Source organism: Vespa crabro, chromosome 3, assembly GCF_910589235.1.
Source record: "Vespa crabro chromosome 3, iyVesCrab1.2, whole genome shotgun sequence".
In the NCBI taxonomy this organism is placed as follows: Eukaryota; Metazoa; Arthropoda; class Insecta; order Hymenoptera; family Vespidae; genus Vespa; species Vespa crabro.
Genome location: NC_060957.1, coordinates 11,567,627 through 11,594,483, shown reverse-complemented (window position 1 = coordinate 11,594,483; position 26,857 = coordinate 11,567,627). Strand labels below are relative to the sequence as shown.

The following is a 26,857-nucleotide window of genomic DNA, read 5'->3' as shown; positions in this document are numbered from 1 at the left end:
ATGGAATTGTTACTTTAGATCAAAACAATCAATGTTTTGTACTTAAATTTTACTCAAATACGATATAACTCGATCTATATATTATTAACGAAATTTAATATATACATACAAGTGCATATACATTCGAGGAAATTACATCGACGTATTATTGCACCATCTAACTTTATAGATATAGAATTAAAGTCGTAGAGAGTTAAAGTTCTTATTTTAATTTGAGGTCCATGGCTTCATTACTTTATACACAGCACAGAACTTCGTACACAGTATATAATACACACAAAAATAACTTATAAAATAGTAACGTTGATTCAAAGAGAAATAATATTCTTTGAATATTTTTTCTATTATTATCTTTCTCTAATAGAAGCATGGAGGAAGAAGAATTGATAAATGAGATTGCTAAATTACGTGAGCTTTTGCATGAGAAGGAATCTGAGTTAGCTAATATAAGGCGCGCGAAACAAATTCCACGTGACCACGGTTTGAATAACGATGAAATTAGCAGATATAGCAGGCAAATTTTTTTGCCAGAAATTGGTGTAACAGGTGGTGCAAAATGTTTCCAATGTATTTCTTTATAAATTGAATTCTTATGTTATTTATATCTTTAGGACAAAAAAAGATAAAGGAATCTTCAGTACTTATCGTGGGAGTAGGTGGATTAGGTTGTCCTTCTGCATTATACTTAACATGCAGTGGTATTGGACGTATTGGACTTGTCGATTATGATAATATTGAAATTAATAATTTACACAGACAGGTCTTATTCACGGAAGGATCTATTGGAATGCCTAAAGTAACTGTAGCTGCAGAATTTCTCAACAAGTATATGATCGTTACTTTCATTTCCTTAACTTTCACTTTTACTACAATTGATAACTTCTATTCTTTAAAATACATAGATCATTATTTATTTCCTATGTATTTATTTTTAGGTTAAATAGTTATACAGAAGTTACTCCTTATAAACTTCAACTGGACAGTAGCAATGCTTTAAAAATTATAGAATTGTATGATATTGTATTGGATGCAACTGACAATGTAGCAACGCGTTATTTATTAAACGATGCGTGTGTTTTAAGTAACAAACCTTTGATCTCAGGATCAGCATTGCGTTTTGAAGGACATTTGTCTGTATTTAATTACAAAGGTCCTTGTTACCGATGTATCTTTCCTAAACCACCATCTCCTGAAACAGTAACTAATTGTGGTGATGGTGGTGTACTTGGAGCAGGTTATTATTCTTTAAATTGAAATATCTTGTAATAACGTATTTGAGACAATTATCATTTAACACAATTATTTTTAGCTGTTGGAACTATTGGTGTTTTACAAGCAGTGGAAGCTATTAAAGTAATTCTTGACATGCCTGAAACACTTTCTGGCCGTTTGTTAGTATTTGATGGAATTGAAACACGATTTCGTAATATCAATTTACGAACCAGGAATCAAGAATGTGCCATTTGTGGAAAAAATCCAATTATAAAAGAATTAATTGATTATGAACAGTTCTGTGGTGCAAAAGCAAATGATAAAAATCCTAATTTAAATCTACTTAAAAATGAAGATAGAATAACAGTTGAAACATATAATCATATAATAAAATTTAACACAGAAGATCACTTATTAATTGATGTGCGTTCACCCGAAGAATTCCAAATTTGTCGTTTGAGAAATTCTATAAATATTCCATTGTATGAGATTTACAAGGATAATGCTACTAAGCAAATAAAAAGTGAAATAGACAAGCAGGATAATGGAAAAACAATATCAAAAGGTATAGAATAAACAATTATTATTAAGCACATTAAAATAAAAGGGTAATTATGTAATTTGTATGTATATATTTTTTTCTAGTTTATGTTTTATGTAGAAGAGGAAATGATTCACAGAAAGCAGTAAAACACCTTCAAGAGATATTTAAAGATAGTAAATTAAACATAAAAGACATCATTGGAGGAATTCATGCCTGGAGTAATAAAATCGATTCAACATTTCCTATTTATTGATTATTCGGCCTAATGAAATATTCAATATTTCATTATGATACAAATGTGTATACATCTGCGATTATATATATAAATCTATATATATATATATATATGTTACATATGTTTGTATATAATTTATACAAGTATTATTTTTTCTAAAATAGAGATATGCTACAAAAAAGTTATGAAAGAGAAATTCAATTGTATTTCGCTAATTCTTCTGCTGATAAACTTCTTTCCGGATGTCTATAATGGATATCACTTAAACTTCTTAATTTGTCTGCTGCTTGTTCCGGAGTTAAATCTCTTTGTACTTGTGCAAGTAATTCATATCCAACCATGTGTTTTTTTATCGTAGCTGAACGTAATAACGGAGGTAGATAAATTCCATGAAACGTCCAATATGGATAATCTTGTTTTAGATATTCACCAGTTGGTGCACCTTTAATTGTTATATAATTATTATTTTTTATACAAATAATTACGTACAAATATTTATTTAAAAAGATAATGTATAATAAAAAAAAGTTGACAATGAAATAATTATTACCATGCCATCCCATAGAATATGGAAAGGAACACTGAAATAGGTTATCGTATCTTGTGCATAATTGTTTCATGATAACTGCTAATGATTCTTGTTGACTTTTTGATAAATCTTGCATTCTTGTTACTTGTTGTTTTGGAAGTACCATTGTCTCATAAGGCCATACTGCCCAGAATGGTACAACTACTATCCAATTGCGATTTTCTAATACAATGCGATCCTAAAATATATCAAGTTAAGATATGTCAATTAAAAGAAGTATGTTTTTAAAATTCATTTCTATTAATTTTCATTATTACAAATTTGAATATTACTTAGAACGTTTAAGTTATTATATGTGTTATACTTTTATTTACTTTTTTCAAGATTTCTTTCTCCATATAATCAATAAGAAGAGGTTTCTTATTACGATCATAATATTCAGCTAAATATTTATCTTTTATTCTAGCTTCATTTGGTAAAAAAGAACTAGCCCAAATTTGGCAATGAGGATGTGCATTGCTACATCCCATCAAGGCTCCACGATTTTCGAATATTTGAACCCAAGTCCATTGTTTACTTAAGTCAAGGATTTCAAATATCCATCTGTTTTTACGAAAAAAAAAAAAAAAATAATTATAGATTAGTAATTTAACACGAAATACTTTTCTTGAGATTTTATTATAGTAGATTTTATATTAGTGTTTATTATATATTCTTACCTTATAATTACATCTTTAACCTCATCAACTTTCATAAGTGCTATGGTAACATTTGACTTCGGATGAAAACACATCACCTTACACGTTCCTCGAGCAGCTTCAATTTGAAACAATTCATCGTTTGATTTTGATGGCGAAGGTACTGTTTCAAGTAACGCAGGAAAATCATTAGCAAATGTAAATGTTTTTTGATAAACAGGAGTTACCTAAGGGTTATATTATAAATATTAAGTATTTGTATTGTAATAAATAATATAACGAAATTACCTCTCCATTAGCTCTAACATTTCCTGGACAAAGTGGATTATTAGGATCATAATCTGGAAGTTCTTCGTCTACGTTTGGTTCTACTTGACCTCCCCAAGGTCGTTTCATACGATGTGGAGATACTAATACCCATTCTCCTTTTAAAGGATTATAACGTATATGTTGATGATCTGCAAAACAATTAATTATAGAAATTCATTGCAATAATATAATATGACAAAATTACATACCTTTAGGATCAAAAGTGTTGCTATCTTGATTGGTATCCATGTGATTGAATAAAGGTTTATTTTCTTTCTTGTCATCAACTAAATTTATAACTGTGATATTATAATATCTATTACACAATTGTTATAACTATATACTTTTTATATATATGATAAAAGATATGTCTTTATTTGCGTTTAAAGTAGAACTGTACATAAATTCTGATGCATATCTACAAAATTAAGATGATTATATAACTTGTTTTTTAAAAAATTTTATTTCGCGTTATCACGCAATTTATTTGTTTTAAAAGCATATATGTAACATTATATATCATTTTACTAGTTGCGTATTTATGACTTTTAATTATGTTACGCCATCTGAAATAAGTAAGACTATATGATAAGACTACATACTTACATATATATACGGTTATATACTACATATACGGTTAAAAACTACATTTATATATATGTTCGCCTTTTTACACGATTTATCATTTTTTCGAAAAAATATCTTTTTTCATTTTCCTCAATACATTAATTTCTTTTATGAGTTTTTCTTTATTAAAAAAAAAAAAAAAAAAAAAAAAAAAAAAAAAAAAAAAAAAAAAAAAAAAAAAACGTTAATGTACCCCTTTTTATATTTTCAATTACTTATTGTATAATTAAGGTTAGTTTAAGTTCATTCATATTTTCCACTCGAAGAGTGTACGACTTCAACGACATGTACGGACAGAATATGAACTATAAGCTTCAGCGGGGAATATCGTCGCGGTCATAAGTCTATCGTATCAGTTTATCAGGTAGCAAGGCCAACCACGTATTATAATGATCGCATTAGTGGGAGTTAGAATAAATAGTGGTAATAAATTGAAAACTCAAACTTTTCATTTATCCAAATTTATATCTTTTATTTAATGATGGCGTGCCTATCGCAGTAATCCGTGATAGATACGACGCAGCGCCGGTATGCATTTATTTTATGATATAAATGCATAAAAAATTATAAATATAATAATTGGTACGAGAATTAGTGAATACTTATATTATATAAAATAATATTTAATATATAAGCACACACACACATACGCACGTGTGCACGCACGCACGCATACACACATAACACACATTTCTTTTTCAACTTTTTCTTTTCATTATTATCTCTCTTTATTATATTATTGTATTATATGTTATTACAATATTTATTCGTAAAAGTATTATTAGTAATAATAAGTGTAAGTACGTTAGTGTTCAATCAGAATTAGATTCAAGGTTTTCACCTGAGACTTATAAATAATAATTAATAAAAATGAATAAGAATAAATAGTAACGACTGTGAACATAAATGCGATAGAAAAGATTCCTACAAGCTTCTTTAAAAAATTATTCTAGTATTCTACTATATTTAATCATTTATCTATTTGATATGATTAACAATGTAAAATAGGAATACGTTTAATTGGAATTAGATTGAGAAAATATTGGAAAAGTAATACAATATGCAGCCATTCGCTCGATAATACTTGCGTTATAAGATTTACACTTAGACTTTGCAAGTATTAACGACCCAGGTCTCACCACGTGGAGGTTGCTGCATATGGAGACCCACGGGCTAACGGTGACTCTACTCTAAAATCCGCGTTCCGCGTTACCGATCCGAGATACCTTTCCGCTTCAGTGCACTGGCTTCTTAACTAACAGGGTATGCGTAGCTTAGCTACTACACACCTCTTACAGATAGCTCCACCATTTGCACCGTCCGCTTCAGACATAACGGATTATTAAGCACATCCGAATTCGTGCCTTCCGAATGTCGAACAATCAAAGCGCACTCCTTAGAAATACTAATCGCGTCGCGACACTCACGTGTGTGTTATAATTACGTAGATTCTACTATTAAGCCGAAATTCGCGAAGTACCCCCATCGAGATTTTGAAGAAATCAAACGAAGTCCACGGTAGGACCTTTAATCGCGCCCGAACACCCACGCAAGTGTTAGAAAAACGGTGACTCTACTCTAAATTCGCGTTTTCGATACGAACAATCAAACGAAGTTTAATCGCGCCCGAGAATACCCACGCCTGTGCCCGCCGACACGCGCGCCAGTGTTCTTCCTATCCTTCCCGTATTCGCGCGTAAAAATCGATGATGAATCCTGCCATGCGATGTTTCATCCGGCCGCTGATGAACCTATCCCTCGATGGTCTATACTGTAAAAGAAAAAGCTAAAGAGAAAATAAAAAAAACAAAAAAATATATAAAACAGAAAATAATATATATACACATATACAAAATACAAATACAAAATATATATAAATAGATAAGAGACCTAGAAAAAGAAACGAAAAGAGAAGCAGCATGCACCATTCCATGGGTCCTACCTAAAGCATATAAATTATAATTAATAAAAATAAATTAAAAACTTAATTAAAAACATAATTAAAAACATAATCAAAACCATAATCAAAAAATTAATTGAAAACATAAACACATAATTAAATACATAATTAGAAAGAAACAACATAAATAAATATTAAGAATACATAATTAAAAGGAAATAACATAATAATAACATAATTGAAAACATAATTCAAAAAGAAAAATATGAGATAGAAACGAGAGCCGGAGAAAGAAAAGAGAGCCCCAGAAAGAGAAGAATAGAGAGCCCCAAAAAGATAAGACAAGAGAAACAGTTCTATATGATGCTGAGACAGCAACCCGCACAGAAGCCCTCGCCCATAGGCCCCTCCCATGGGTCCCACCCGAAATACACAACAGATAATTAATGAAAGTAAATAAGAATAAATAGAAATAACAGCGGACACAAAAGTGTGATAGAAAAATTTCCTTTTCGTCTCTCTAAGAAATTATTGTACAATATATTTCTGTTAAATTTCTTCTTTTGAAGTGTTATTAGCGATATAAAATGAAAAAATATTAATGTTCAGTTGGAATTAGATTAAAAAGATATTGGAAAAGTAATACAATATGCAGCCATTCGCTCGTAATACTTGCATTTAAAAATTTACTATTAGTCCTTCCAAGTATTATCGACCCAGGTCTCACTACGTGGAAGTTGCTGCATGTGGAGACCCACGAGCTAACGGTGACTCTACTTTATTCTAAAATCCGCGTTCCGCGATACCGATCCCTTATGCCTTCCGCTTCGGATATTTAGGGCGACTTAGCTAACAGGAGGTATATAGCCTTAGCTACAGGGACCCCACTTACAGAGAGCTTTACCGTTCAACACCCTCGCCTCAGGCATAACGAATTATTATGCACATCTGAATTCGTGCTTCCGAATTTCGAACAATCAAAGCGCATTAATCGCGTTCGCGACACTCACGTGTGTTATAATTACGTAGATTCTACTGTTCTATCCAAATTCGCGAAGTAATCTAATCGAAATGTCGAAGAAATAAAACCAAGTCCCTGGTAGGACTTTCAATCGCGCACGCGAACACTTACGTGAGAGTTAGAAAAACGGTGACTCTAAGTTGAAATCCAAAGCGCACTTCGAATTTCAACACTAAAACGAAGTCCATGATAGGACTTTTAATCGCGCCCGGACACCCACGCAAGTGTTCGAAAAACGGTGACTCTACTCTAAATAAACTAATCGAATATTCGGGCAAACAAAACGAAGTCCCCGGTAGGACTTTTAATCGCGCACGCGAACACTCACGTGAGTGTTAGAATATCGGTGACTCTAAGTTGAAATCCAAAGTGACATATGTTAACCGGTATTTAGACTTTCCATGATATTTGTCGGGATTTCCGCCCCGCTACCAAACATTAGGATTATCATAACATCAGTTAACTATGTACAGCACTACAAGGTAAACCGTTCGCGCACCCCGAATTTCAACACTAAAACGAAGTCCATGATAGGACTTTTAATCGCGCCCGAACACCCACGCAAGTGTTCGGAAAACGGTGACTCTACTCTAAAAAAACGCGTTCGCGAGGTAATCTAATCGAATATTCGAGCAAATTTAAACGAAGTCCCCGGTAGGACTTTTAAGTCGCGCCCGCGTTCATTCACGTGAGTGTTAGAAAAACGGTGACTCTACTCTAAATTCGCGTTTTCGATTCGAACAATCAAACGAAGTTTAATCGCGCCCGCGAACACCCACGCCTGTGCTTGCCGACAAGCGTGTAAGTGTTCTCCTATCCTGCCCGTATTCTCGCGTAAAAATCGATGATGAATCCAGCCATGCTACGATGACGCATTCGACCGCAGGTGAATCTATCTCTCAATCTATCCTGGAAAAAAAAAAGTTAAGGGGAAAATAAGAAAAAGAAAAGAATATATAAAATAAAACATAATAATGCTGAAACAACAGTCCGCTTCATCTCATGGGTCCTACCTAATGCTTAAAAATTAAAATTAATAAGAATATATTAATAACAAACCTAAAAACATAAAAACATAATTAAAAAGAAATAACATAAATAAATATTAAAAAACATAATTAAAAGGAAATAACATAATTAAATTCTGAAAAGACATAATAAAAAGAAATAACATATTAATAAAATAATTAAAAACATAATTAAAAACATAATTAAAGAAGAAAAATATGAGTAATAAAAGAACTGAAAGATAAGAAAATAGAAGTAGTTCTGCATGCTGCTGAAACAACAGTCCGCTTCATCTAATGGTTCCTACCTAAAACCTGTAAATCATAATTAAAATGAAATAATATAATAAAAATCTGAAAAGACATAATGAAAAGAAATAACAAATTAATAATATAATTAAAAACATAATTAAATAAGAAAAATATTAGATAGAAAAGATAGCTGCAGAAAGATAAGAAAATAGAAGCAGCTCTACACGATACTGAGATAGCAACCCGCACAGAGGCCCCCACCCATGTCCCCATCCCATGGGTCCCATCCGAGACTAATAAATCATAATTAATAATAGTAAATAAGAATGAAAAATATGAAATAGAAAAAAGAGTCCCAAAAAGAGAAGAAAAGAGAAGCAGCTCTATAAGATGCTGAGAAAGCAACCCGCACAGAGGCCCACACCCATGAGCCCCTCCCATGGGTCCCACCCGAGACTTATAAATCATAATTAATAATAGTAAATAAGAATGAAAAATATGAAATAGAAAAGAGAGCCCCAGAAAGAGAAGAAAAGAGAAGCAGCTCTATAAAATGCTGAGCAACCCACACAGAGACACACACCCATGGGTTCCAGCCGAGATATATATAGAGGATAATTAATGACAGTAAATAAGAAAAAATAGAAATGACAGTAATTATACGAACGATAAAATGCTGAATTTAATTTGATTAAACCTAAGAAAAATAAAAGATTAATTAAAAAGAAATGAAATAATCTGAACACAGATATAAATAAATATTATTCTCTCTGAAAGAAATATTATATTTATTAATCGATAATATATGATAATATATGTACATGTTCCCTATAACGTTACTCAGAATATCCTATTGTTTAAATATTAATTAATTATTCCTTCACGTGTTCGCGAACCCACGACCCGGACCTAGCTGAAAAGAAATAAGGAAAGAAAAAAGAATTAGTATATATGTATATTAATTATATGAACGATAAAACGCTAAATTTAATTTGATTAAACTTAAGAAAAATAAACGATTAATATAAATAAATATTATTCTCTCTGAAAGAAATATTATTATATCTATTAATCGATAGTAAATGACAATACATGTATATGATTTTTATAACGTTGCTAAGATTATTTTATTGTTTAAATATTAATTAATTATACTTTACGTATATCGTTCATTGTTTAAATGTTAAGATAATCCTATTTATTAATTATTCCTTCCCGTGTTCGTGATCTCACAACTTAGAGCTAGCTGAAAAGAAATAAGGAAAACGAAAGAATATGTATATATGTATATTAATTATACGAACGATAAAAGTCTGAATTTAATTTAATTAAACTTAAAAGCTAAGAAAAAAAAAATATTAATTAAAAAAGAATGAAAAATTCTGAATACTGATCTAAAGAAATATTATATTACTTTTATATTTCATAGATATGTGATTTTAATATAGAACTCGATTTTATTAGAATAAAATTATGAATTGAATTGAACTTTAGAAAAGAAAAAATGTGCTAAATTTATCAATCGACTTTAACGTAAAATTTGATTTTATTAAATTAGAATCATAAATTCAATTAAATTTTTAAAAAAAGTTTAATATTAAAAAGGCATAAAATATGAAATAATCCTATTCGCGTACGCGTGGCAATGTGGGAATATTATTTACGGATTTATCAGTTTTTTAAATTTACACCCTTACACCCATCACCAAAAGAGCATTTTGAGTGACAACATGGTAAAATTAAAATAATAACATGGTAAAACTAAGAGCCATTCTCGAAAGTTTCTAGTGAATCTTCGAAAATAACTCAATAGCCTAATAGTTGTCCTCTTGAACCACATGTTGTCTTCGGCATGTAGACTCTTCTTTGCTTCGTGCCTCAACCTAATCGATTATCACTCTATAACTGTAACGACAAAATTTGATTCCAAATTCTAAGATATGAAAGAAAACCCTAATACAACCCTAATGCATCTGAAAACTTATTATCCTTTCGAAAGATACTTTTTCATAGCGTGGGAGAAATTAGATATTAATTATAAAAAAATTAGAAATTAGATAATAGTATATTAATTGCTGAAAATCCTGAGCTAAAAATTAATTAATTTATCATCTAGGCTTACGGACTACGTCTCTTTGTTTTTTAGCAATCATTCTACTCGATTTTTCTCTTTCAAAACCAATGATTCTATTGAGACTTTTCTTGTATCAATTTAAATTGATTAAATATTTAATTAATAATTATTTAAAAATATAAAGTAAATCCTTGGACGTTCCTTCTTACAAACAAATATTTTAATTATTGTAATAAAATCATCCACAGTTTCGTTTGTAATCCAGAAACTATCCATCGCGAGTGTCTTCTTGCTCGTTTTTTATTAGAACTTATGAATATCGATTCTTTACTTATTCCCGCGCGAGTAAAATATTTAAAGATGTATTAAAATATTCAAAATCTCAAATAATTATAAACGTGTTTGAGCAAGAAGACCCTATCCTGATTTAATAAATAAATGAAAAAATAAGAAACCATTCACGAGTAAATCTCCGAAGAAATTTACTCGTGGTCACTCAATGCTCTTCTACTAATTAATTACAACCAATCACTTGTGTCGATTCGGACCTTTTGTCCTCGACATGATTGAGTGATCGGAGGAACTTAAAAATTCACTTACAACCTAAGAAGTTCTGCGATGGCTCCAAAACACTCGTCCGCGGTTTAAGTCGAAATTGTTGATTAGGTAGGTCGACACCGAAGTTGATCAAAATCCTCTTCAATGATGCACTGACTCTATTACGCGATAAATAATTTTCAACGAACGGTCACTGAATTTACTTCGAGAAACTATACTGTCTTGTTTAATACAGTCTGTGAGACTGTTAAAAAAGCAAAACGATTTGCAAACAAACACTGACTCTAACGATTGCATTGCACACAATCGATACAAATACACTTGTTTAAATCGCGAAACACGAACGAACAAACACTGCTTCTACTTCGCGATATTCTTATTCCACCGATACAAATATTCAATGACATTAATGCTTCGCAAGTGATTGCAATGCCGTTCTAAAGCAAAAAAATAAAAACAAAATTATTAATATCACTGTATCAATAAGAAACTGTCAAATTTAATCAAAGCATTTATGTTTACGTTTATATGTGTAGGCACAAGACCTACAAACCCGAGATAGAAATTTTAAAGTATTGGTAGCTTATATCAAAATTATTTTAAGTTTCTTGCGCGTTTCTTTCTTTGTAATGTTTAAACGAATCTACTATTGTATAAATATTGTTTTATTGTGCTCGGTGTATGTTAAGGATTGTTTAATTAATTAAGAAATTACCGAAATTATTAATTTTTAAGTTCCGCGATTAGAAATAAAGATTACCGATGTGCACTGGACGGAGAGCAGAAGTATACTGACTCGCGAATTGTTAAAGTTAATCGAAGGACTGTTTATGTTTATATTGCACAAGGCCGACAACTCCGAAATTAAATTTTAAAGTATCAGTATTTTATATCAAAATTATTTTAGATTTTTTTCTTTATAATGTTTAAAAGAATATACTAATGTTTAAATATTGCTTTATTGTTCTCGGTGTATGTTAAGGATTGTTTAATTAATTAAGAAATTACCGAAATTATTAATTTTTAAGTTCCGCGATTAGAAATAGAAAGTACCGATGTTCACTGGACGGAGAGCAAAAGTATACTGACTCGCGAATCGGTAAAGTTAATCGAAGGACTGTTTATGTTTATATTGCACAAGGCCGACAACTCCGAAATTAAATTTTAAAGTATCAGTATTTTATATCAAAATTATTTTAGATTTTTTTCTTTATAATGTTTAAAAGAATATACTAATGTTTAAATATTGCTTTATTGTTCTCGGTGTATGTTAAGGATTGTTTAATTAATTAAGAAATTACCGAAATTATTAATTTTTAAGTTCCACGATTAGGAATAAAGATTACCGATGTGCACTGGACGGAGAGCAGAAGTATACTGACTCGCGAATCGTTAAAGTTAATCGAAGGACTGTTTATGTTTATATTGCACAAGGCCAACAACTCCGAAATTAAATTTTAAAGTATCAGTATTTTATATCAAAATTATTTTAGATTTTTTTCTTTATAATGTTTAAACGAATCTACTATTGTTTAAATATTGTTTTATTGTGCTCGGTGTATGTTAAGGATTGTTTTATTAATTAAGAAATTACCGAAATTATTAATTTTTAAGTTCCGCGATTAGAAATAAAGATTACCGATGTGCACTGGACGGAGAGCAAAAGTATACTGACTAGCGAATCGTTAAAGTTAATCGAAGGACTGTTTATATTTATATTGCACAAGGCCGACAACTCCGAAATTAAATTTTAAAGTATCAGTATTTTATATCAAAATTATTTTAGATTTTTTTCTTTATAATGTTTAAACGAATCTATTATTGTTTAAATATTAGTTTATTGTATTACGCGTACGTTTGAATATTGTTTAATTAATTTAGAAATTTTCAAAATTGTTAATTTATTAATTTACATGATTAGAAATTGAGGGTGTCAATGTGTACTGGTCGGAGTGCAAAAGGATACTAACTCACGAATCGTCAAAGTTAATCAAAGGCGCGTTTATGTTTACATTGCAGAAGGCCTACAACCCCGAGATAAAGTTTTGAAGTATTGGAATCTTATATCAAAATTATTTTAAGTTCTTTCCGCGTTTATTTCTTTATAATGTTTAAATGGATCTACTATTGTTTAAATATTAGTTTATTGTACTACGTATACGTTAAATATTGTTTAATTAATTTAGAAATCACCGAAATTATTAATTTATAAGTTTACGCGATTAGAAATTGAGAGAATCGATGTGTACTTGTCGGAGTACAAAAGGAAACTAACTTGCGAATCGTCAAAGTTAATGGAAAGACCGTTCATGTTTATAGTGCAGAAGGCTAACAACCGCGTGTTAAAAATTTTGAAGTATTGGAATTTTATTTTAAAATTTCTTTTTTTAAGATCTTTAAACGATTTTACTATTGTTTAAATATTACTTTATCGTACTATGTGTACATTATATATTGTTTAATTAATTTAGAAATTACCGAAATTATTAATCTATAAATTTTCGCGATTAGAAATAGATTTTCGATATGCACTCGTTGGATTCCAAAAGTAAACTAAGACGGTATATGACAAAGTCAATTAAAGGAATGTTTATGTTTATATTGTTCAAGGCTAACAATTTCAAAATCAAAATTTTTAAGTATTAGAATTTTGAATTAAGATCATTATAAGTTTATCGCATTTTGTAATCTTTTTAACATTAACCGGAATGTACTATTGTTTAAATATTAGTTGATTGTATTCCGTGTGTATTAAAGATTATTTAAATAATCGAAGAATTATCGAAATTATTAATTTATATGCGTTTACGTTCAGAAAGGGTGAGATTCGATTTACACTCGTCGGATTCCAAAAGTAAATTAAGATGCTAAATGACAAAATTAATTAAAGTATCGTTTATGTTTATATTGCATAAGTTCAACAAACCGGAAATAAAAATTTTTACTTATAGGTATTCTAAATTAAGATTATTATAAGTTTCTCACACTTTGCGATCTTTTTAATGTTTATAAGAATGTACTATTGTTTAAATATTAGTTTATTGGACACCGTGTAGGTTAAAAATTGTCTAAATAAGTGGAAAAATTATTAAAATTATTAATTTATACGTTTCTCTGTTTAGAAAGAGATATGATTGTTGATGTGTAGTTATCCGACTGTTTATGAAGGCATTAAATTGATATTAATTCATTTTTTTCGCGAGTTATGGATTACGTAATGTTTGAACAAATGTACTATCGTATAAATTCCTTTTTATACCCTGTGTACACTATACATCGTTTAAATAATCATTGTTTTATCGAAAATATAAATTATTTCAATTTAGCTATATGGAAAGTTTGTATTCTGATATTTTATCGTTGGAATTCAAAATAAAATTGAATTAATAAATGTCAAAATCAATTAAATGTTCATTTTTCGTTGATATTAAATATCAACAACACGAAGTTCCAAATTTAACTCTGTAGTAATATTAAATTAAAATTGTTTTATATTTAACGTGTATTACAAATACTAAAAAATTCTAATCTCTTTATTATTCTTATTTATAGAACGTAATAGTAGATATATTAATTTTTAAATATTACTTATACATTATTTTACAACACGTTAAAGAAAAGGGTTAACCATTCCCTTCTTAAACGCAGTACTATTGAAAGAAGGTAAATAATTACAGTGCTACTATCAACAGAAATAACAACTAATAATTTTGACTATGTGCCGTCGATAATTTAAGAAATTAATTTGTTACTTTGGTAATTATTATCTATGAGTGTTAAATGCCTCAAATCACGTAGGAAGGTACAATAAGAACCAACATAATTAATAATAATATTATTCATTCAACAAATTTTAACTTTAACAATATAATGTATATATACACATATATACATATACATAAAATACAATATAATACATATATATATATATATATATATATATATATATATATATATATATATATTTCTTTTTTTTGTTCTGTTATCTATATAACTATAATTCAATAAATAATGATTGAGCTTTTGTACAAGATATAAATATAACATAATAATAACAAGACAAATGGTGCACTAAAATTAACATGAAAAGAAGAATTATGCGAATGAATAATGCGCATTAATACAGTCTCTGTTAAATGCTTATGAGTATATTTATTTTACAAAATGCTAATTCGCATAAAAAGATATAATTGCAACACCATTATTCTTGTTGGAATCAATATGGCACACTAAATCGCCCTGTGTATTATATTGTTCTGTTTATCACTTTTAAGATCGTTCCACCATTGTATTTCGGCTTTACCCCAGATGAGAAATATCAAATTACTCACAAAATAAACGCCAGCGGAAATATAAAATACTATTGACCATAGATGTGTACTGCTCTGTAATAAAAAAATAAAATATATATACATATATTTAGTAGATATATATATATATATATATATATACACTGTATATAAGATAACGAACGCCTTCATAAATATTTATATAATAGAAAGATAATACGCAACATATAAAATAAATCTCTAATATTATATATGATAAAAATTATACTTACCAGGTCGGTAATAATTTCTCCACAGATTATTGGTGCAATTATCGCGGTAACAGAGGCCAAACAATTAGTGATAGACATCATAGTACCGGCATGATTCGGACTAAGATCGATATGATTTAACTGATATCCACAAAGCGATCCAGCGTTGAGCCCAACTGCTACAATAAGAATTATAACAGTCCAGAGTGGATTATTAATCGGAACAAAACCCAAAACAATCAGAGCTGCGGCAGGGCCCCAATAGGCAAGAGTGTTAGCTAACTTTCTCGTTATCGATCTAGAGACATTCTTTTTAAGAGCATAATCCGAAAGCCAGCTTATAGGGAAGCTTAATATCCACATCGCCAAATAAGGTAATGCTGAGATACCTCCGTTCTGTAAATTATTACAATTAATAAGAGCAATATATTAATATGAGAAAAGTATTTCAATGATATATTCGCACGATCAATTTATTACCTTTTCGATATCAAAACCTAAAACGGAATTCAAATAAGTTGGCATTTCTGTGAGAAGAGTCCAATATCCCCAATTTTGACCACAATGAGCGATTATCAATGCCCACATTGGTGTCGATGTAAAAATCTCTTTCCATGGTGTTCGTAATTTCTGAAACAGCGCAATAATTCCGAGCATTAATAAAAAAAGAAAACGATATAAATACGATATTAACGTAAGTTCCAATAACAAAAAATTTCTTCGAAAATTCATAATCGTTGAGAAAAAAAATAAAAAAAAAAGAAATAAAAAACTCTTTTTTGATTATATAACGTATCACGTATTATATCATGTGAAAAGTACAGTTGACGCATTCATAATTACAGTGGTATTCCCTTTACCGTGTGCAATTACAGTTTCAGTTTTTACAATCTTTTCTTTTAACGAGTAAAGTAAAGGACAAATTCAAATAGTAGTAACTATATATACGTATATATATAGATACACGAGACAATCTCTCGTTCCTATTAAATTATGTATTAAATCAATTGTAAAAGCAATGCTCGCGTAATGATATATGCGAGATCGATACGTCCGTTCTCTTTACGTATGTAATAGTAAATAAATAAATATGTATATATATGCATAACTATCTAATCGCTTTGTGAAACTAACAAGTAAGATGCGATCTCCTTACATAATAATTCGTAATACATTGTTACTCGATAAAACGGCTTAGCGCAATACTTAGAGAGTGACAATAATGATTAAAAAAAGAAGAAGAAAGATAAAAAAAAAAAAAAAGAAAAAAACTTCGATTAAAATTTTATCCTCGTTTCCAAAGTTATCAATGAAAAAAAATCTGATAAAATCGTCAAATTTCCAATGACGCATTATCTCCTCGAATTTTTTTCTACTTGAATTCTCACTAATAACACGTTAGTTATAACATTTCACATTTTCTGTCAGCCTTGAGCCGACGCGCAAAACATACCGAACATACAGGAAATTTAATTTAAAAAGACAACGTATTGTATTATCGTTAAAAGTGCATTACAATAGCAAGTAAGAAGCTAAAAATAACAAATAGGATTGAACAAAAATATATTTTCAGCATGAAGCAATCGTAAATTATAATTTGCTTTGATGAAAAAAGAAAACAAAAAAGAAAGAAAAAAATGATCTATTCCAATGATATAATAACAGCTACGCGATGGAATTCCGAACAATAACAATTATTACAAAAATAAATCCAGCGTGTAAAAAATCGATCGAATACCATTTTTTTTTAATCGTTCGGTCGCGATAAAATTATAATTATTCCAGAAGAGAAAGCTCTTGAAGAATTATTACGCACATTGTTCATTCTTTAATACTCGATATGAATTATTTTTCTTATCGTGTGATTACATAATCAAACCAAATCGAAATATTTCCATTTAGAATATGAATAATTACCGAGTCTATCGAACTCTATAAAAAGAAATTATCGTTGTACTCTGATCATTAGAAATAGATCAACTAATGCTCACTAAATCAAAGTATATAAATAAAATTTACGATTAGCCTGCGGTATCTTAATTCTTATTTGCTATGTAAAACACATTTATTATCGCAATTTTATTTTACGTTTAATAAATGTGTCCTGTAAAGGCCAATGCTTAATACTTTATCGTTCCTCGATGAAGTCAGTTTTTATTCATTACGTTCGTACCATCGGCATTATTTACGAAATTTTAAAAATTGTTCTTGCATATTATAATTTATTCACCTCTTTGTTATCAGTATGAGTACTTTCAAGGCTGCTCTTAATATACATCTTTTCTTCAATGGAAATGGTTGAGTGAGTAGACGGTGTATCAGAACCGAGGAAGAGGAAAATTATACTCCAACAGACAGCAAAAGCACCAAAAATATAAAAAATGCTAGGCCATCCTATTGATGATGCTGCGAGTAGACCACTAAACGGAAGAGCGAGGACTGTACCAAACTGAGCTCCTGCGTATGTGAAGGTACCTTTAAAAAAAAGAAAAAAACGATATAATTGAATAAAGAAATAAAGAAAGAAAGAGAGAGAGAGAGAGATAATGAAACTAATAATAAAACAATAGGTAAAGAGAAGAATAAGGAACATGTATTTCACGGTTTTTTTCTTTTTCTTTTTTGTTTATAATTTTCGCACCTTTTTTCAGTACTTTCGTTCTATTTCGCGTATCAAACGGTTCTCACCAAGTCTTGCCCTCTCTGAGGGCGGCACCCATTTGGAGAGAAGGCTGTGTATGGAAGGTAAGAGGCAACCTTGAGAGAGACCCATGCCTACCCTGCAAACGTATACAGCTATGATGCCACCATAATGAGCAGCAACGTGCGTCAATAAACTAAATACACCGCAAATGAACATCCCCAAACAGAGGACCTTTTGAGTGCTCCAAATACTGATGAAATAACCCGATGGTATCTGTATTATCGTGTAACCCCAGAAAAACGAACTAAGGATCGATGACCTTTGCGACGAAGTCCATCCATAATCCTAAATATAAAAAAAGATTGATCTAATTGTTTAAAAATGTCACAAAATTATTAAAAAATTATTATTATTTAAAAATTACAAATATTTATCAGATATATTACATATACATACATACATACACATATATATATATATATATATATATATATATATATAATTTAATATATATATAAATATTAACTTATAAAATCTTTTAAATAATTTGTTTTATACTTCCATAATTACATATTAATAGAATTCATTTAGAGAAATTAATACTTTCGTTTAATCTTTTGTCGAATACATTAATATTATAGCTTATAGCTGGTTTTTGATGCTGAACGTTATAAACATTGAATAATTACTTACTTCGATCTCTGGGTTCGCTGTAGTAGAGTTCGACATTGCCACAACAGCCACTGATATTCCCACTCTAAGAAAATATCCAATGACCATGGCGAAGAAAAGTAGAAGGACTTGTAAATGTCTGACCCCCAGTTTACCTGAAATATATATATATATATATATATACACATATGTAGAGCACATACATATGTATGGCATATATATATAGAGAGACATATATGTATATAAAACACATACACGCATTATATTCAATAAATGAAAGTAATGTTCATCTTGATCTTAATTCCGATCAATTAAAAAATGAAAAAGCCTTATTATGTCAAGATCATTTAAATATTTAAATTTTACACGTGTCATTTTTTTCTTCTAATTCTTGACGATTGATATATTCATGGATTAATTCATAATATAATCTAATATTATATACCTATATATTTAATACTATTTCGAGATTAAGATAAAAATTTATCAAGAAGGCAACGAATCAACTAAAAATGATTTATCTTTTTTTACGTATTTACGAAGTATTTCAATATAACTTATCTACAATTAAACACTGTTATGATTAAAATGAGATAAAAAAGAGAGGGTAAATTTGATATATACATCTAGAAATGAGAACGCAATAAGACACTCGTATAAGTCAAAAATCTCCTCGTTATCTTGTTTTTCAATTAAAATATTATCTCAATCATCAAAAAATTATTTATTAATTGCGATAACGAACGCGGTTTTAATTTATTCTAATAAATTAAAAATATCTCTTGAATCTAAACAAAAAAAAAACTAATTTATTTAAACAAAACAAATCGTATGGTGTACGTGAAAAGTACGTAAATGAGATTATATTTTAGGGTAATAGGCAAACTCAGTAAAAATTTCTTCAACAAGTCAAGAAACGACGTAAAAAAATATGATAATAAAAAATAATTTGAAGAAAATTATTAAAGTAATAATATAATTTATAAAAAGTGTTATATTAACGTAGATATAGTGTTAAGTTTACGAGCTAGCTAATGATACGCTTCGAAACGTTTCTTGAATGTATCACAATGTTCATCGCAATAGAAAAATTATTTGTTAAATTTAAAATTTACAATTGATGAAACGCGTCGATCAGAGGATCGTTCGAATAAATTATTTTCAACATACATCCAATTGTACACAGTTATTAATAATAATGGTGATAATGATAACACTGACAATGACAATGATAAATAAATCTACCTGGCGACACCTTCGTTACACCGTCGCTACTACCTTCCTTTCTGTTAGCTGTCATTTTCGCTTCTGCAAGAATACACCGTTCTAAAAATGTTAATCGTATATACTTATATCGAGTTCCCCACCGATTTACAAAACACCACGCCCCTCTATTTTTCCTTTGATCCTCTCCTCTAGACTAATCGTAACGATTTCTATATACAAACACGTAGAATGCAACCAAAGGCGTTAATGACGACTTTTATTTATGTATTTATGCGTTCTCAGATATACAAAATATATATTAAAAATTGTTTGATATCAAATGCAATAAGATACCAATAACATAATATGTTTTTATCTAATCAATAGAAAGACTCTCTAATAATTTAATTTATGATACATTAATATTACAGAAATTTACACATGTTGTTTTTGTTGATAAATTGTTTTTGCATTGAGTTTCCTCGAGTAGAAAAAATATCTTTTTAAAGTATATCTTATCGCATATTCTTCACAAAGAAATGTCTAATCTTCCATAAATTTTATTAATCGTAGGAAGGATTACTGAATGCATGATTACATCATTTCATTTCTTCCATAATATCGTATTACTTTACTACGCGTAACTTTGTTTATTGGTATCAAAGAGAATATATAAAAATACATAAATATTAGTATAAATGATAAGTATGTGTATTTAAATTTATAAGTATATAAGAATATTGCTCATTTATAATATATATATATATATATATATATATATATATATATATAAATATATATTATATATATATATATATAATTATTTTATACGGCAATTATTAAACTAAGCCAATTTGTACATTACAATACAATTTTTTTTTTCTTGTCATTATTCACTTTAATTCAATATTGCCATTTAAAAAGAAAAATAAAAACAAATCGACATTGATATCTATACGTATATTTTTTTTTTTTTTTTTTTTTTTAATTAAAGCAATTATATTACCATAGGTGAGAAACTTTCACCAGTGTTAAATGTATATTTCATATTTTTATACAATTGTAAAAGAGCACTGTATTCTCGTCGACTATTTTACAAATACACAAAGCGTACGAATAAAAATAATCATTACGTTAATAGATATAATTCTTGCAATGTTAGGCCAATTTTGTATAAGACACTATGATCTTTAATATGAAATTATTAATGAAGTGAAATAATCTTGTGTATATTTATAAATGTAATTTTAAATGTATTAATTTGAAAAAAAAATCTTTTCCATAATTTCTGCCCAATGACATTGATAATAAATATATATATATCGATAAGAAATAATGTTAACGAGACTGAGAAAATGTTACGAGGCATTATTAAATGTATTTGGCGAAACAATGCATTCTGTTCAAATAATTATTTCTTCGCATTGCACAAGATGTATTTTTCTTTACATAAGGTATGTCCTTATTAAAACATATCTTCGTCTTAATAATAATATTACTAAAACACTTTTATATCCTCCTTTTCTTCCTTACAGGTTCTTTGTTTCCATTTTTCTCTTCATTATTGACATTTTCCTTAGAATTATTAGATTTCTTTGGAGTTTCACAAAGGCTCAAATTTGGTAATCTGAAATCGCCAGTTAAATATATGAATGAATCATAAAAAACATACACATGTACTCAACCCAATAAAATCATTACTATTAAATCTTACCCTAAGGAGGTATTCAAATCGGTTCCGTTAGAATGCGCAACTTTATCTGCATTTATTGGCTGTTCGTCTTGCGTATTATTTTTTGATGTAAGTTGCGTTTGGGTATAAGGATTTCTAGAAATAGTTATCTGTGTTGGTGGTGAAATTCCATGATTGACATAATATTTGGCCAAATTAACTGTGACACTTTTTGTGCAATTATATGTCTTATATATTCCTACAAGATAATCTGCAAGTTCAAACATATTCGATCGAAGGGATATTATTATAAATTGGGCATTCTTTGTTCTCTCTTTAATGTAGTGACCAACAATGGAAACATTTTTGAAATCCAGAGCTGCGTCTATTTCATCCATAAAATATAATGGGGTCGGTTTATAATGATGTAATGCAAAGACCAAAGCCAAAGAGCTCAGGGTTTTTTCACCACCACTAAGATTACTAATATTTTTCCAAGATTTCTTTGGTGGTCTTACACTGAAAACTATCCCTTCGCTAAATGGATCCAATGAATCGACTAATTCAAGTTCAGCATCTCCTCCCAAAGTTATCATTTGATACATTTCTTTCAGCTTACTCGTTATTAATGTAAAACCACCAAGAAATTCATTCATTCTTTGTCGTCGTACATTTTCATAAATATCTCTTAAATTATTTCTTTCAGTAGTTATTAATTCGAGATCCGTAACACGTTGTAAATAAAGTTTATCTTTTTCTTCGTAATCAGCAATAATTTGCATATTAGGAGTATCTTTTGGTAAATATTGCATGGCTTTAGTTAATTTATCAGTTACAACCTTCTCGTCCAATTCATTTATTTCTTCCTCTGATAATTCTTTTAATACACCAGGTTGTTCCCCTGGAATTGTATGAAGTTTCAAAGAATCTATTTTCCTATCATAATCTGGTAGTCGTTGTTTAATCGCCGCTAAAACTTTCTTATATTCACTAAACTTCTGATCTAAATCTATTTTCACGGCTTTCATTTTATTTTCACGAATTTTTAATACTTCCAATTCTCCCTTTATAGACGCCGTAGCTTCGTCTCGTTCTACTAGTGCCGCATTAACTTTGTTTAATTCTTCCAACAAAACTTTGCCCTTTTCCTCTAAATCACTTTTCTGATTTTGCATTTCACGTATTTTTTCTTCCGCAGTGAGTATATCGTTTTCAAGGGTTTTTATACGTTGTTCCACTTTTTTATAATTTCGTTCGGCTGTTGTAATAGCCACTTGTAATTTATAAATCTCACCTTTTGTTTTATCTATCTGTTTATTTAAGTTTGATATTTTTTGCTGTTGCTCCTTTACACGCCCACCAGATATTTTCTCAATCTCCATATTGATGTCAGAAACTTTATTTTCAACGATGGTAGATTTTTCTTGAACTATATCCAATTTCGTTTTGGCAGCATCTACAATTTTTTTCAACTTTTGTACCTCCTTTGGATCGCATACAGATTCTGTAACTTTTTTTCTTTGATTCTTGAGCTGTACTTCTAATAATGATTTTTGTTCCTTAAGAGTCTGTACCTCAATATTATATTTATTTCTATCAACTATCATATCCTTCAAAGAATTTGAAAGAGTATGTATTTGATTTTCCAAAGTTTGCTGTTTAGTTCTTAAATCGTTACATTCCTTATATACTTGATCAAGATTTCCTTGTAATTTATCAATGTCAGCAACAGAAGGCTCATTTCTAACTACTTTTTGACCTATACGACCTTTAAATACAGTACGTCCACCACCACTCATAGTACCTGACATTTCAATTAGTTCTCCTTTTAAGGTAACCACCCTGTAACGTCTTTGTCCGTACGCAATTCGCGTCGCTTGATCTAAATTATCTGCTGCTAAAGTATCTTGTAAGCCATAATAAAATGCTGGTAATATTTCTTCATCCTCAACGCGTATTAAATCAAAAAGTCTGGGAACGTTTTCCGGTGTCTGTAACTTTTGTTTGCACTTTGACAGATAACGTTGTTGTTTTTCTAAAGGTATAAATGTTGCACGTCCTATATCATTTTGACGAAGAAAAGTAATGCACGCTTGAGCAGTGTTAACTGTATCCACAACGATGTTATCCAATGGACCACAAGCAGTTGAAACTGCTACATCGTACTTAGCATCTATTGCACCGAGATCACCCTAATGACAAAATCATCTCGTATTAAATAGCTTTAATTGAAATGAAAATTAGTAAATTAGTAAAATAATAAAATAATTATAAACGATATTTTCTAAACGTTAATGTTCATAAGTAAATGGCATATGTAAAAAAAAAAAACATACCAATCTACCATAAATACCAGGAATCCTTCCTTCCCTTTTTTCTTTCATAAGTAAATTCAAAACTTTATTTCTCGAATTATTTGCTTGCATAGCGGACCTTTTTTCTTCGTAAGAAATTCTCAAATTCTTTAGCTTCGATGTCATTTGAATCTCACGATCCTTTACTTGTTGAAACTCATTTTTTGCTTGATCCAAACTTTTCTGAGTAGCGGGAATCTTTTTATTTAAGGAATCAAGTTGTTCAGTTCTTTGTTTAATCGTATTTACAGTAGTTTCCAAAGTTTCTTTTATATTATTCAATTTTTCTCGCTCTGTTTGTTCGATAGATGTGTATAATTGTAATTTAGAATCTTCAATATCAAATGTACCCTTAGCTTCGTCAACATCTTTTCTAAGAGATATTAAATTTTTCTCTAATTGAGATCGTTCGTTAAGCAATGGTTCCGTTTGTTCACGTAAACCACTCATTAAAGTAACCAATGCAGCTTCCTCCTTTTCTCTAGATTTTACATGCTTCGTAACATGTTGTTCATATTCCTCGATCGTACTTGAATTTTTTTTAGGTATTGCTTGCAATTCTTCTAATTTATTTTTTTCCTGAAATCATTAAACAAAAATGAACTTTTTATAAAAATATAAATCTCATAGAAATCTTTAATTTTACAATTAAACTTACAGTTTTCACCAATGCAAGATTCTCTTTTCTTCTTTTATTTGTCTCAACCATCTCTGCATATAGATATTCATCCTTTTTTCTTATTTGTTCAAATTGTGCATCAATATTATTTTTATTAGACTGTAATGCATTCCATTTTTTACTCTTTTCATTGAGTACCTTTTGTTTTTCTTCCTTTTCTTGATGAATAATTTGTATTTCATTTACTAGATTTTTAACATCTTTATCTACTTCATTCGTTTTTTCTTCTTGTAAAGTAATTTCCTGTGCTGTCCTAGCACTGATTTATGACAAACTTGAAATTATTGATGTGAATTAAATGAAATAAAATAATGTATCATAAAACCTCTAAAGACAAGGTAATAATATATTAAGGCAACGTAATATAATACTGTAACTTACCGTTTACAATGATACAATTGATATTGTAATTTTGTTACACCATTCTCCATTCTCAAATAATTAACTGCATCCTGCATAGGTTCTTGTAAAGCTGCTTTTTCCTTTTCAACAATTCGAAGACGGTTCATTTTTTCTACCCTACATTCTGATAATAATTCAATCTTCTCAACTAATTTTTCAAGAGGCTCTTTGAAACGTACAGTACCAATGATATCTTCCAGAAATTCTAACATACCCGTTTCATTATCACTTACAGTTTTTGGTTTCATCATTGCTATCTGCTCTACTTCACCCTATTAACAAATTTTTAAATTAGATCTTAAGATTTTGAAATATTAATTATATTTTTATCATTCATACCTGTAATATTAGAAATCGATTGTGATCTAAATCAACACCATGAGATCTCAAAAGTTTAGATATCTCCTTAAATAGTACTTTTTTATTGTTTAATTCATAATATGATGTATTATCTTTAAATGCTGTTCTAGATATTACAAATTCACTATTTGGTACAACGTCATAATCATCACCTTCCTATATTATAAACATTTATTTTTCTTTTTTCATATATTTTTTATACAAATAAAATCTTATACACAATAGAGAATTTTTTACTTTTAATTTACCTTATCAATTATACTTTGGAAATATATAGAAACGGTGCAACTTTTGCAATTATTATGTTGACTCGAATTGTGTATCAAAACTGAGATCTTTTTTGAACGTATCTTGCTTGCTTTATAACCAAACACAAAAAGCATTGAATCGATTACATTACTTTTACCACTTCCATTTGGCCCCACAATTGCAGAAAAACACTAAAAGATAAATGATAAAGAAAAAAATATAAATATATAGATTCTAAATAAAGATTAATTAGATTTCATAATTATATTTACCTTATGAAAAGGACCAATAACTTGCTTGCCAGAGTAACTTTTAAAGTTTTCATTAACTATTTTTGTAATCATGAGCCTAGGTCCATTTATATTTAAATCATTAATCTTTTTTGGTGGTGGTGGAATGTAAATATCATCATCTATTCTTATACCCCCATCTTCATCGTTATTAAGTTCATTATTTACAAAGTCCACTTCCATCTCATCAGAAGCATTATGTCTATCCTGTACTTTATCAGCCATTCTAAGTTTTTATTATAGCATAGTCAATATTTTGAAAAATATAATGCACACATTGATTGTTTGAGGTTAGGCAACAACATTAATTGTAAACAATATTGTTCTTATAAACATTTCATTTTATAGTTTGCACTATTCTTGTTATAATTGTATATTCATTAAAAAGTATTTCAATCAGCCGCATATAACAGGAATTACAAACTAATTCAAATAAACAGAACTAAGAACTTTTCAAATTCAATTGAAACCGCGCGTTAATATTTCGGTGATAATATTATAACAATTATCAAAGTTCTCAGAAAAGTAAGTTTTATACTTTACAAACTGTATGATATTTTACATTGAAAATATACGTTTCAAATTGTAGATATTGTAAAATATTATCATATTATATGTTATAATATTCTACATAACACCATTGTTACAGATAAACCGTTGATACAAAATGGCGCCGCTTAATTCAAATATTTCAAATGTATATAGCGTCCCTGTTCTTTGAGAACACGTGCAAAACAAACACCAATCAGGTGCTTGAATAAATTCATTTTAACCAATAAGAAACTGAAACCAACATTTGTATATCTCACTCCAATCGACTAGC

At 29.1% G+C, this 26,857-nt stretch overlaps 4 protein-coding genes across 4 annotated transcripts; 1 reads left to right on the top strand and 3 right to left on the bottom strand.

Annotated features, from left to right (window-relative positions):
- Window positions 1-22: 22 nt before the first annotated feature.
- LOC124423116 (adenylyltransferase and sulfurtransferase MOCS3) lies at window positions 23-2,187 on the top strand. Its single transcript, XM_046960523.1, has 5 exons — window positions 23-546; window positions 612-825; window positions 936-1,234; window positions 1,310-1,777; window positions 1,858-2,187. The coding sequence occupies exons 1-5, from the start codon at window positions 369-371 to the stop codon at window positions 2,007-2,009; spliced, it is 1,311 nt and encodes a 436-aa protein (XP_046816479.1). The 5' UTR covers window positions 23-368; the 3' UTR covers window positions 2,010-2,187.
- LOC124423120 (probable galactose-1-phosphate uridylyltransferase) lies at window positions 1,988-4,176 on the bottom strand. Its single transcript, XM_046960526.1, has 7 exons — window positions 4,134-4,176; window positions 3,737-3,945; window positions 3,507-3,676; window positions 3,240-3,445; window positions 2,895-3,123; window positions 2,542-2,758; window positions 1,988-2,433 (listed from the first exon to the last, which is right to left on the bottom strand). Exons 2-7 carry the CDS (start codon window positions 3,774-3,776, stop codon window positions 2,189-2,191), a joined length of 1,107 nt encoding a protein of 368 aa, XP_046816482.1. The 5' UTR covers window positions 3,777-3,945; window positions 4,134-4,176; the 3' UTR covers window positions 1,988-2,188.
- A 10,922-nt stretch (window positions 4,177-15,098) lies between these two features.
- LOC124422794 (putative inorganic phosphate cotransporter) lies at window positions 15,099-20,254 on the bottom strand. Its single transcript, XM_046959696.1, has 7 exons — window positions 20,068-20,254; window positions 18,844-18,977; window positions 18,195-18,495; window positions 17,737-17,981; window positions 15,987-16,136; window positions 15,528-15,902; window positions 15,099-15,351 (listed from the first exon to the last, which is right to left on the bottom strand). Exons 1-7 carry the CDS (start codon window positions 20,120-20,122, stop codon window positions 15,196-15,198), a joined length of 1,416 nt encoding a protein of 471 aa, XP_046815652.1. The 5' UTR covers window positions 20,123-20,254; the 3' UTR covers window positions 15,099-15,195.
- Window positions 20,255-21,386: 1,132 nt separating this feature from the next.
- LOC124422487 (structural maintenance of chromosomes protein 4) lies at window positions 21,387-26,801 on the bottom strand. Its single transcript, XM_046958978.1, has 8 exons — window positions 26,017-26,801; window positions 25,744-25,935; window positions 25,475-25,651; window positions 25,115-25,407; window positions 24,713-24,992; window positions 24,037-24,633; window positions 21,743-23,892; window positions 21,387-21,655 (listed from the first exon to the last, which is right to left on the bottom strand). The coding sequence occupies exons 1-8, from the start codon at window positions 26,257-26,259 to the stop codon at window positions 21,538-21,540; spliced, it is 4,050 nt and encodes a 1,349-aa protein (XP_046814934.1). The 5' UTR covers window positions 26,260-26,801; the 3' UTR covers window positions 21,387-21,537.
- Window positions 26,802-26,857: the final 56 nt, after the last annotated feature.

Coding starts and splice junctions, on each gene's coding strand:
- LOC124423116 (XM_046960523.1), top strand. CDS start 369: ATGGAGGAAGAAGAATTGATAAATGAGATTGCTAAATTACGTGAGCTT. Junction 547..611: donor GCCAGAAATTGGTGTAACAG/GTGGTGCAAAAT, acceptor TTATATCTTTAG/GACAAAAAAAGATAAAGGAA. Junction 1,778..1,857: donor TGGAAAAACAATATCAAAAG/GTATAGAATAAA, acceptor ATTTTTTTCTAG/TTTATGTTTTATGTAGAAGA.
- LOC124423120 (XM_046960526.1), bottom strand. CDS start 3,776: ATGGATACCAATCAAGATAGCAACACTTTTGATCCTAAAG. Junction 3,677..3,736: donor CAACACTTTTGATCCTAAAG/GTATGTAATTTT, acceptor ATTGTTTTGCAG/ATCATCAACATATACGTTAT. Junction 2,759..2,894: donor AGAAAGAAATCTTGAAAAAA/GTAAATAAAAGT, acceptor GATATATTTTAG/GATCGCATTGTATTAGAAAA.
- LOC124422794 (XM_046959696.1), bottom strand. CDS start 20,122: ATGACAGCTAACAGAAAGGAAGGTAGTAGCGACGGTGTAACGAAGGTG. Junction 17,982..18,194: donor CTCAGAGAGGGCAAGACTTG/GTGAGAACCGTT, acceptor TTTTTTTTAAAG/GTACCTTCACATACGCAGGA. Junction 16,137..17,736: donor CTCATACTGATAACAAAGAG/GTGAATAAATTA, acceptor GCGCTGTTTCAG/AAATTACGAACACCATGGAA.
- LOC124422487 (XM_046958978.1), bottom strand. CDS start 26,259: ATGGCTGATAAAGTACAGGATAGACATAATGCTTCTGATGAGATGGAA. Junction 24,634..24,712: donor ATCTTGCATTGGTGAAAACT/GTAAGTTTAATT, acceptor TAATGATTTCAG/GAAAAAAATAAATTAGAAGA. Junction 23,893..24,036: donor CTGGTATTTATGGTAGATTG/GTATGTTTTTTT, acceptor TTTTGTCATTAG/GGTGATCTCGGTGCAATAGA.